We start from the raw sequence: 13373 nt of genomic DNA on the forward strand, positions 1-13373 counted from the left end.
AATCAGATTGTGTAGCATGGTCCTGTTAGCTAGACAATGTTAGCATTGGAAGATTTAATTATAAAATTATAGTTTTTTTATTTTATTTTCAAGACCTAATTAATTACAAAATTATAAATTAATTTAACCTAAAATAAAATATTAAATCCACTTAAAAAATAACTTAACAATTATTTTAATTTTATTTAGGAAAAATTTTATAGATAATAATTTCCTCACCTCAAGAATGTCAAATATAATTGATTTTATACTTAAATATGTTTGTCATTATGATTAAATTTAGTATTAGTATTTAAAAAAAGCTTATATTAATTAAGTTTTTATAATTTTTAAATGAATTTATATTACTACATAGTGATGACCGCCGTATATATATAAGTATGACATGTTAATGATTACTTTAAAGTGATAGATACATGTCATGTAATTAATAAGTGATAATAAAAAATATTTTTAAAATAAAATTTTAAATATTAAAATTATTTAAAATATAAAAAATAAATTAATATTTTATTAAAAATAAAAAGCAAATAAAAGAACTTTAACTCATTACATCTCTAACTAGAACTAACAATACATATTAAAGAATTATTAATTTAATTTATATATATAATTAAACTATATTTTATTTTAATTTTAATCATTATTTTGTGTGTGAATCAGTTAATTAAATAAATAAGAATACATGTATCTACTAGAGATATTTAAATAATATATATATATATAATACCCAACTTATCTAAACTTTTTATACAGTTAGATGAGTTGGGGTATTAATTTTTTGTGGAGTAAAGAAGATCTTCCTTCAAGAGTGAAATTTGAACTCATTCATCCTTTTAAAAGATATGAATCCAACTTTTACTAACTGGACCAACTTTGATGGACTAATTTCAAAGTTTTATTAATCAGTCAAATATAAATACTTTCCTAATCTTTATAAAAGTTAATTTTTTTATATAAAAAATGAATATATGTTCGTCCTTATCGATTAAGTATTTTGAAGAATAATAGAAGCTCTAATCTATACATAATAAAAATTAGATATTTTTCAAAAATATGTACATAATTAAAAATTATAAAATATAAAAAAGATCAAATATATATTTGTAATCAATCAATGTGTATAGTGTACACAAATAACATGCCGATAAATCAGATAATTAGAACCACCAAAACATAACCTCATTTGAACTAACAATATGAATATAGAAAATTGATATCTTCAAGATGAAAAAATGAGGTACCAAAAATGACATAAATCTAAGGAATGTAATCATGTTCTATGATTGGTCTAGTACGAGTCCCAGATGCCAATGGTACTTTGGTATCACCAATGTATGTAATATCCAAGGTTTCATTGCTCTCAGCTACACGTTCCAATTCCAGTATCTTTGATCTTTGTTTAGTTCCTCTCACTCCAGCAGCAACCAATAGAACCAACATGATCAACAACAGAATCCCAGCAACCACAGATGCAACAACTATCCTCAACATGAAGTTGTTCTTCCCACCACCTTGATCTACCCCACTAGATGTCGGTGATGGGGCATTTGATTCCACAACTATGGAGAAGTGCCCTTGTTGAACTGTTGAACACATATTTCCTGGTAATAGAATATCAAATTGCACTGAACCATGCAAATCAAAATACGCACACTTGGGAAATGAACCAAAGGGTGCTGGTTTCACATCAGGGAAATTAATCAAAACAGGCTTATAATAAGAAGCTCTTATATCCAATTCAGGTAATTCTGAAGCAGACAAATTGGCGCCGTTGTAGGCCAAGAGGCCCAAAACAGGAGCTAAATATGAATAACCAGGTAAAGGGTAAAATTTATTAGACCAATTACCCAAGTTTTGGTACACCAAAACAAGTCTCTCCACATGAGGCTGCTCAACAATAACCCCAATTGGGATCTCAAATTCTTCGTAGCTATGAACACCTCTTGTCCTCAAACTACCACTCCTAAGCCTCATTGCCGAAACTTTTATCCCTGTTAGGTTGGTGGGCACTTGAGCATCGTAAGGTACCCCAGTTCTTGGGCTGAAAAGTGCCTTAAAGGCCAACTCTTGAATATGGGAATCTAACAAACGAGCCGAGACAACAGCATTAGGTGGAAGCTGAGCACTTGAAAGTAGAACAGAAAGAAGGCATGGCAATAAGAACCGCACTAACAAAATGGTTCTGACCCTCATCACGATCACATGTGTATAATCAAAATCAACCAAAACTCACGATCACAGAAGGGGGGATTACGTCCATTAATTCTTCTGCATTCCCTTCACCATAATAGAAGGAAAAAAATCCTTAATTTTTCTATTATGCATAAAAGATGCTAACCATAATGGTAAAGCAATAAATCTTATTAAATGGAAAAAAAAAGAAAGATATAAACCGATAGTAAATAGCATTTCAAAAAAAAAAAAAATCAAGTCAAGGCACTAGTTAGTTGCTTTTGAAGGGTTCAAAAACAAATCTTGAAGTTCTTATATAATCAGTTTGGTATTTGAAATTCAACGAGAAAAAAAAAAGTTAATCTTTGATCAGGAGAGAGAAAGAAGAAAATGCGTGAAAAATGGAAGATACAAATATGGGAAAAAATCAGCTGAGATTTAGGTGGAGATGTTGGGCGTGAGTTTGGGAGTGCATGGATTGACATTGTTCTCTCATCTTTGTAGCTTGGGTGTTGATACGGTATTTGACATGAAATATAATATTTGAAGTCATATTTAATTATTTTTATCTTTTATATTTTCCACATACACTTAATCTCTTTTATTTCTTGTAATTTTAAGATATACGAGATATTCAGTATCATAAAAAGGATATGTTACTAATATCGCCTTAATTCTGTTAAAATACGGTATATATATTATAACACTAAATATTGTTAATTAAGCAAAAAATTAAATATTGAATAATTTTAATATGTTTAGTATAACGTATACTTTTGAATTTTTTATTTTATTATATATTATTTTTCAATTATTAAAAATTTAAAAAAAAGTGTATCTTAGTGACACATATCTGCATTATTTTAAAAAAAATGGTGATGGGATATATAAAACACCAGTGTATGGAACTTTAAAAAAAAACACTTAATTGCGCATACAAAGTGATAAAGAAAAATTTAAGGGAGAACAATAAATATTTAATAGAAAAAGAAAATGACTTTAATCAAAAGTGAAAAAAAGAAGAAGGAAAAAGTGTTGCAAAATGAGGGGGTCCAAGAGCAAAACTTATGCCAAATGCAGTGATTGAGCGAGAATCACCAGTTACAATAGAGCAATAACTTAAGGGCTGACCGATGTTAGTCAATGCTGGACATTTGACTGCCTAAACAGTAACTTTGAAAGGAAGGGGAGTGATCAAAATATTAATAAATTAACAGTATAAGAATAACTTATAATTGGAACCACCACATGACCAAAATAAAATAAAAATTAAAACCATGTGAGTGTCCACCGCACATTAAATTATGAATTGGCATTATTTAAGCAACAGTAAAAGAAAATAACTATCACAGAAAACACCTCAAAATATAAGTTGTTTTCACATTATTTTTAAAATAATTTGAAAAAAGTACTAATTTGGTTAAATGACATTTAATTCTTTGTATGCCTATATTTACATATATTTTTTAAATAATCATAATTAAAATGTTAGGAAGTAAAGTACATTTACAGTATGTTAGTTTTTGAGTTTTTTCTTGAAAAAAAGAAAGAAAGGAAGAGGTCAACTTAATTCGTTTCATGATTCTTGAAATATGAAGTTTAGTTGTTTTTGTTATTATTTTTTTTAACCTAATTCAATATGTCATCTCACAATGCGACCTTGTCGTTTCTAACAACAGTTTTAATTATTTTGTTTAAACATCGATTTGAAAATGAAACTAAACCAGCTGAATTTTGACCTTATAATTAGAATAATGGTTCACACACACCTAAATAAAAGAAAAATGCTGTATAAGAAAGTGGAAAAAGAGTATTATATATCTTCTTTTTATGAAGGACTCTTTTTGGAGTCATGCTCAGAAATACTTTTGTTCATTCACTTGTTATATTTTATTATTAACAATAATGTTATTCATTTACCCTGTTTTAGGGTGTAGGAGGTAAAAAAAGAGAGAGAACTTATAAAAAATAAATAAAGACACAGAGAGTGAAATACATGATAGAAAAATTAAAAAGGAGATAAATAAATAAATAAAATACCACACCTTTTATTGTCAATAAAAATACTATACAAAGATGTTCTTTTCCTCTCTCTTTTTTTTGGGGTCAAAATTGTTGCCATTTTACAGAAACTAAGCAATGGAATTAGAAGCCCAACACAGCTTGCTTCTCCTGATTCTGGCCTTCTAAGCAGGAGCCCAATGATCTCTAAACCCACTCCAACATTAAACATTGGTGATATTTAAAACAAACAGAAAGCGGTGGGCATAGTAATATGTAACTAATCAAGAGAAATGCTGGGAATTTATTTTTAACTTTTTAAAAAATTATTACATGTAACAAAATTATTAAATTAAATTTAAGAATTATTAAATGGCAAACAAGACTCCTTTTTTTATAATATTCAATAAATTTTAACTTATAAGTAAAGGTGTATGAGAAAGAGTATGTTGCTAATAGTTTTAGATAAACAATTGGTCAGAACAAACAAATTAAAGAAAACTGATTTAGCTGCAAAAATAAACGAGAATTTGTTAACAGTATTCTCAAACACAAATATTATCTGAATTGAAATCTTAGATTTGTAATTAGGGAGAAAATAGTTGAAATCTTACAACCTGAATCGTTAATTCATACCCGAAAACCAAAAATAAAATAAAATTTCTCCACTGATCAGTGAAAGGTAACAACTCAAACTTTTAATGATAACAAGTTGATTTTAATATATTATTGTTAGCATAAATTTAATATTGATTTTCACCCTTCTAATATTCTTATGCACCTCAAATTGATTTGTGTTATTAGAAGAAAAAAAACGACTAAGCACACTGTAGATTATTAGATACCAGAAGACAAGTTATGGTATATATTATTATTCTATAGATCAATGGAAAAAAAATACATTTTTTATTTAAATACAATTTTAAACATTTATTGTATAAGATAAGAGACTATATATAATAAATAGTGATTAGAAATCATAATTATTTATGATATTAATACATTATATTATATTTTACATATTTTAATAAAAATTATTATATATAATTTTTATCTTATGTAATGTTGAGCTAAAAAAAAATGATTTAAATAAAAGGACAGAGTAGAAATATAAAACAAAAAAACACTTAATCAAATAAAGAATTGAAATCTTATATCGTTTTAAATCGATTATAACACTTATTTAAATTCACGATAAAATAAATGAGTTATTTTTATAGAATCATGCGGTGAGAATTGTGTGCTCTTTTTTTAGTGAACTTAAGATTAAAAATTTAAAGTATGTTTAATTTTTGTTTTAAAAGTAATTATTATTTTTTAAATATTTTTTAAATAAAAATTAAAACATTTTTTTCTTTTTTTTTTCCAGTAAACTAATGTTTGTTTTAGTTAAATTTACATGACTAAAATTGGCATGGGGTGAAATAACCAAAATTGAAGCAAATATAATGATATTTTCATATTTATGTGTGGGTCACGCAGGTGAAATTACATATCCCTCCTAAAATAGTTTCTGTTAATTATTTTCTTCTGCTAAAGCAATAAAATTATCACAGCATATTTTATGTAAAGCTTTTTTTTTTTTACATTTCATTTATATACTAAATTATTTTTTTATTTTCATTTTATTCATTTTTATTTCACTCTTACATCTAAACAAAATATAATTCAAGTTTAGTACGAAGGAAATACAAAAGTTAAAATCTACAAAAATATTAATAAAATTACATTGAAAATCGATGCTTGAATTGTTTTTACCTACAAATTGATTACTCTTAATCATAAGCTAACTTCTAATTAGATAGGTTCTAAAGACATATTTCACATACTTGTATACAAAATACATGTTGATGCGAAAAATTACACGTGAGTAAAAGTTAAAATTGATTTTTTTTTTCCAAATATAATTATATCTATACATATTATAGTCTCTCATCAAGTTATAGATTTTTTAGTTTAGCTATTTGTAAACTTAAATTAACAACAAAATCTCAAAGCCATGAAACAAATTTCTTGCATTTATATTTGTTTATATTTTTAAATATTTTTTATTTTAAAAAAATCTTTTCAAAAATACAAACAAACATATTTTTAGTATTTTTTTTTTAACATTTTAGCTTCTTTCATAATTTTAATATAACTTAAATATAATTTTAATATTTATAAATGTAGCACATTTTATGATAAATTTTTATAAAAATTTTTGCTAAAATTTGTTTATTAAGATATAATCTTTAAAATATTAAGAGATTAGAATTTGATATTGTCATCAACCTTTTTTTTGTTAAACTAATTGATAAAGAGCAGTTTAGCACTTCTACATCATTGTTATGTCAATTAATTTATTAAATATTTTAGGTATAGTTATGTTTTTGATATTTATAAATATAGTATGTTGTGTGATAAATTTTTATAAATATTTTTTTGTTAAATAAAACATAGTTTCTAAAGATTATGATTTAGTCACTATTATTAATCATGTGCTAAACTGACTTACATGAAATGTAAAATTCTAAATTATATTTCATTCTTGAATAAAAATATGTTTATTAGTTTATTTCATTTATTTTATGACCAAAACAGAAAAAATATAAGATTACATCAGGATTTTGAATCAAAAAGAATATTTCAAAAAATGACAGATATTTTCATTCTATTAATAACCAAATTGAATTTGGTGTATCATAAAGAATTTACCTTTTTTGTTGATTTTTCTGGATTAGCTCTTACTACTATGTAACGTCACATTATTTAATTATTAAATATTTTATTATTTAAAATTAATATTTATAAATAAATTTATAAATAAATTTTAAATATTTATGAAAAAAAGTCTCTTAAAACTTTAATTTCATTTTTTTTTCGCGCTTCTTCTCTTTCCTTTGTCTCATTCTCTAACTGTTTTTGAGATTTAAAAAGATGTATATTTTAGCATAGCAGTGTTCTGAAAGACTTGTATCTTGTTGAATACTATGATATAAAGCTTACTGGTAAAACACTGGAAATCAATATCAATTAATCCTAATGGCAGAAACACATCAGTGTACAATAAACATCAACTAGTATTGCAGGGACAAGATTTTCAGATCAATTTTTGCATGCAAGAAACACATCTATTGCTGCTATATCCACAAAGTTGTCATGCTTAGGGAAGAGGACAATGCCATAAATGGTGAGTGTTAGGACATCCATGAAAGTCTCCCAATCTTCTTTTTCTGCCAAATTATGCATGTGTCGTTCAAGAAATTCTCTTGTGAATCCCCTATTATGATGTCTGTCTTGATAAGCTTATTGCAACTCTGCTGGATGGATCCTTAAGACATTGGCAATAATCGGCAGAGATGCATGATGTTCCATAGGGAGATATGGCTATTGACCCTCCAAAGGCAGGTCTAGAATTTGCTCAAATTCCTCTAATGTCGGAGCCAACTGAAAATCCTGAAAGGTGAAGCACTTCAATGGAGAATCATAATACTGGGTTAGAATTGTTATGGCATCTTCTTGCATATCCACTTCCATCAATCTTAGAATATTTCCATACCTCCTCACTAAAGTGAGTTGTTGGACCGTCTTCAGCTTCTTCCCTAATTCTCTCAAACTAGCAGTGTCAACCTTTTTAACTTTCAGATGCAATTTTCTTCTCAACTTGACTGATCTCACTTCACTGCTACTTGATCCCACATTAATTTCTATTTTTTTGAATACTCAAACAACTTTGTGATTCTCAACCTATAAATAAAAAGAAAATGATGAGAAATTATTTTAAATCTTATATTTGTTTCATTAACATAGGATCCTAGTAGCTATAAGGATCAATATTGATTCTAAATAGATAAACATCCATAGAAGAATCAACATTAATCCTAAATGAATCAATAATCTACTAGGCTTTTATATTAATGAGACAAATATGTGATGACCATGATAATGCAAGAATAATATGAATCATTATCCTTTTTTAGTTATTTTTTAATTTTTTTCGATAAATCTAAATTGATCCTTAAAAAAAAAGGTATGCTTCATATGACAATGCAATGATGTAAGAAATTATGCAAATCGTCATCCTTGACCTTTTTTCAAAACTGGTTTTAAATTTATTACAAGTGTCACAAGGATGGCAATAAGCATGATATTCAAATAAATGATATGCAATAATATATGAAATGATGATGATGTAAGAAAAATTAATTGAGAGAATCATGTGAATCACTAGCCTTTATATTATTCCAAAATATAGTAAAAAAAATTCTTCTCTTTTTTATTTAAAACTTTAAGGCACTAATAATTCACATGATTTCTAAAAGAGTAGATAAGGAAAGAATACCCCCTTTGTGTCTTATTTTGGGTCACTTAAAGGGTCTAACTTAAAGATTTACGACTTTCTTTTACGTGTAAAAACTCACCAAAAATGGCTTGTAATCCTAAAAGGTCACTAGAGTTAAGATCCAATCCTTGATGTTAACCACAACAGTAGGGAGTCTACTAGATGCGAGATATCAAGAAAAGGTCAAACTCTAACTAGGGTTTTCACGATAGCCAAATAGGACGTGTATCCAAAATGACACTGCTACATAACCCCTTTAATCCTAAGCATACTCAGACCCGGATATAGGGTCTCACTCAAAGTGTGTGATAAATGTGTAAGTGGTAGTGTGTGAGAGAGCATACAAACCTTATCAACTCAACAAAAATAAAAAGCTGCAAAAATTAAAAAACACAAGAATAGCACAAATTATCAATAGTCATCTATCCTAGGATTAATAACCATATCAATATAAGCATACAACAAGATTACGCAATTCATACACGAAATACATGCACGAATAAAAGAAGCACTACAATTAATTCAAATAAATAAGAAAAGAAAGGGTTAAACAAATAGAAACAAAATAAGATAAATTCGCACAATCAATTATCAAAGGCTTGACTCTCTAAAAAGATTTTCCCAGTGGAGTCGCCATCTGTCACAACTGGGCAGTCGCAACGGTACGGCGAAAAACGTTTTTAAATAGGAGTCGCTACCAAAGTTTATTTTAAGAAAAACCTTGGAAAAACGTATCTCCGAGTGCAATGAAAAACTCAAAGCCACGTAGTTCTATCATTTTTTCGCTGGATGATGTGCATCTAGTTTCTTGTCCGCTAGCTAGGATAGAGGCTTTGAAACTGTTGTTTTAAAACAACTAATATAATAATCATAAAAAGAAAACGAGAAAGATTAATAGTTTTGAACGTTTTACTTTACTATCATTCGTTCCTCTCATCATATTTGAAATTTGGTGAAAGAAGCATGGAAAGCTTTGGAGCATAAACTTCACGGGTACATAAATATACCTTTGACTTCGATTTTGCTAGTCTCAAATCCAAATAACAAGGAAGAGTGACGACTAAGTTAGTATAGTCTACGCGTGCTTCTTCTTTTTTTGTTTCTGATTTGTAAACTTCTGTTGCTCTTTTCTTTTTCTTCCTTTTGTAGATCTCTCTAAAAAATTTTCCTTTCTCTCCCAAAATATGGTTGTCGTCCCCCCTTCCGAAAAACTCTCCTCTGCAAATCCCTTCTCTCTGAAAATTTTTTGCTTTCTTCCTCTGAAAAAAAAAAAATTCCCCCCTCCACATCTCTTGCTTGGGATTTTATATTGGGTTCATTTAGAGTTTTTACAAAATGCCAAAAATTTAACTTTTTTCCCTTTTCATGCTTAAATCAGTTTTTGATGCTGGGTATGAGCCTGCATAGCGCAGGACTTTCATTTCTGGAACCAAACTCATTTTTCAAAAATTTTCTATTTTTTTGTAAATAGATTTTATTATTTCATTTTTACTTTTTTTTTAAAAAAATTGGAGGTAATCTAGGAGAGGCAAAAATCGATATTCCCAAATATTTGTTTATATTTTTAAATATTTTTTATTTAAAAAAACTCTTTTCAAAAAGACAAACAAACATATTTTTAGTATATTTTTTTTAACATTTTAGCTTCTTTCATAATTTTAATATAACTTAAATAAAATTTTAATATTTATAAATGTAGCACATTTTATGATAAATTTTTATAAAAATTTTTGTTAAAATTTGTTTATTAGGATATAATCTTTAAAATATTAAGAGGTAGAATTTGATATTGTCATCAACCTTTTTTTGTTGTTAAACTAATTGATAAAGAGCAGCTTAGCACTTCTACATCATTGTTACGTCAATTAATTTATTAAATATTTTAGGTATAGTTATGTTTTTTATATTTATAAATATAATATGTTGTGTGATAAATTTTTATAATTTTTTTTTGTTAAATAAAACATAGTTTCTAAAGTATTATAATTTAGTCACTATTGTTAATTATGTGCTAAACTGACTTACATGAAATGTAAATTTCTAATTATATTTCATTCTTGAATAAAAATATGTTTATTAGTTTATTTCATTTATTTTATGACCAAAACAGAAGAAATATAAGATTACATCATGATTTTGAATAAAAAGAATATTTCAAAAAATGACAAATATATTCATTCTATTAATAACCAAATTGAATTTGGTGTATCATAAAGAATTTATCCTTTTTATTGATTTTTTTGGATTAGCTCATTACTACTATGTAATGTCACATTATTTAATTATTAAATATTTTATTATTTAAAATTAATATTTATAAATATATTTTAAATATTTATAAAAAAAGTCTCTTAAAACTTTAATTTCATTTTTTTTGCGCTTCTTCTCTTTCCTCTGTCTCATTCTCTTACTGTTCTTGAGATTTAAAAAGTTGATGTATATTTTAGCATAGTAGTGTTTTGAAAACTTGTATCTTGTTGAATAATATGATATAAATCTTATTGGTAAAATACTGAAAATCAATATCAATTAATCCTAATTACTAAAGACTAAATAATAACTTTTAATATTTTAAAGGCTAGATTCTAATTACAAAACGTATTTTAAAACTATAATTAAGTTTAAAATGTTTAAAAAATTAAATGATGTAATAATAGCATGAGAGTACTGAATTTAATAATTAATAGAAATGAGATTAACAATAGAGATTAAATTTTAATATTTTTATAAAAAATAAATTTTATTTTATTTTATAAATACTTATTATAATATGTGTTATATTTATTGAAAATTAAAATTATATTTAAATATTCTAATATCTACTTAGACTTCCCTTTCTCATATCTATCATTGGTGCTCAAGGTAATTCAATATTCAAATGGACATTATCACCAAGCAGCATGCTCCGTGCTTAAAATCTGCTAGATTATAAATGGTAATTGACCATTCAACTATGGTCTATTTTTTTTTTTTTTTTTAGGCTATCAACTTCCAACCCCACATCAAACGCACAAGAATAGAAAAGAAAATTACATCATATAACCCATCGACAACAGCTTAATAGCACTTCACGACAAATGATGCTATGGCACTAGTATATATATTTTAAAATAATTGAAATTGTATAATATATAATTATATATCTAACATATAAACTTTTTGTGCAGAAATTCTTAGTTGTTGGCAATCGGTAGGCAGGGTGATACATGGCGTCGGCCACCAACTTGGCAGACAAGGCAACACGCACACGCACGGACCAGATTCTTCAGTAGCAGTAAGCAACCCCCAATTTTGGTGTTTAGACTAAAATTGCCTAAAAACAATATCACGTTAAATTATTTCAAAATATGTCAACAAATATTTTCAGAGAATTATCCAAGAAGTCGCACGTAAGTTTCTCTTTTTGATGAAAAACTTTTATTATTATTTTTTCGTCTCATAAGAATGCTTCTTTGAAGGCCCTTTTAATAGTTTAGATAAAGTAGATAAAATAAGATATTATTTATAATTTGGTGAATTTAGAGAAAAGGAAAATTTTATCCTGTTATCTTATTTTATGTTTTTATTAGTTAAACATTTATCTTAAGGGAGAACTGACTTGAAAGGATATATGATCGAGTAGATAAATTTTTAATAGATATTTATTTTAGTTGCTCAGATTATAAAAATGCATATCACTTTAATTTATGGTTTTACAAAAAAAAATCTAGTGTGTAGTTTTAACTTCTTAAAAAATTATTGTATTTTTTATTGTCATTTTATATAAAAGAAAAAAAAAAAGGCTAAAGTGAAATTAATATTTTTAAATGATAAATTAAAATAACTTTTGCGTATAGTCAATTATTAAAGTAATTAGCACTTACAATTTAATCAACTAAAATATATGTATATTATTGTTTTTCTTTCGTCTCACATTTATATTGCATAAATTTTCTCCTCCTTAATATTGTTACAACCATAAATATCTTTTCATCTTTATTACAATTACTGCTATTTGTCACTATTGTTGTCATTTACTTCAATCCTTCACAATTATTATATTATCATTATTATTACCACTATTACACATAGTTACTCCTGTTACCGTTCATTATGTCACCTGACACCCTTGTCACTAATGCCTTTGCCTACTACCATTGTTTTTTTCCACTGTTATGGTAATACTTGTTGTGTCAACTACTATTATCTCTTATTTTCATTACTATACTACCATTTTCCCATCATTATTTTTGTTGATATCTTTCCACTGTCCCATTTCATCACTGTAATAGTATTATTGTTCCATTGTCATCTATTTTTTTATTGAAAAATAAATTTTAAAACTTGTTATAAATCTTTTTATAATTAACACAATAGACACTTGATTCCTTACTTTTGTGTTTAACTTAATTTATTTGGCTATGGCCACACAGTTGTGGTCTGATACAGTACAGAGGAAAGCAAATGAATTGCTTGTGTCGACTTATCATAGTTAACATACAATCCCTTAAATAAATAATACGTAATTTGAAGAAATATGAATCTGTGTTGTTGGGTTGTGTAAACACAGAAAGACAATAAAACACATGATGTGTTTCTCTTTGGAATAAAATGATTGGCAAAGGACACGAAATATGTTATTGAATCACCGATATCACATGCATGGATAAGGAATCCAGGAAGAAGGTCTCCCCGCATATACTTTTGAGTTTGCAAAAGTTAAAAGAAAAGGCACAGACAAATAAATCTTTAATCAAAGTACAATATAATGTTAAGTTTTTTGGACAGATGAATGAGTCATACAGACTAGTCACATCTCAAATTTCAAAACCAAGAAATATGTATATATAAAAATATATATCATTAAATTAAAAATACAAATACACGCCTTCTA

General features: G+C 26.5%; 1 protein-coding gene across 1 annotated transcript; it reads right to left on the reverse strand.

Moving 5' to 3' along the window:
• Positions 1-1260: 1260 nt before the first annotated feature.
• Positions 1261-2196, reverse strand: LOC113848457. Its single transcript, XM_027477977.1, has one exon. The coding sequence runs from the start codon at positions 2194-2196 to the stop codon at positions 1261-1263; it is 936 nt and encodes a 311-aa protein (XP_027333778.1).
• Between the last annotated feature and the right edge of the window lie 11177 nt (positions 2197-13373).

This window comes from Abrus precatorius, unplaced genomic scaffold (genome assembly GCF_003935025.1).
Source record: "Abrus precatorius isolate BTA unplaced genomic scaffold, Abrus_2018 Scaffold8, whole genome shotgun sequence".
Classification (NCBI taxonomy): Eukaryota; Viridiplantae; Streptophyta; class Magnoliopsida; order Fabales; family Fabaceae; genus Abrus; species Abrus precatorius.

Coding starts and splice junctions, on each gene's coding strand:
- LOC113848457 (XM_027477977.1), bottom strand. CDS start 2,196: ATGAGGGTCAGAACCATTTTGTTAGTGCGGTTCTTATTGCCATGCCTT.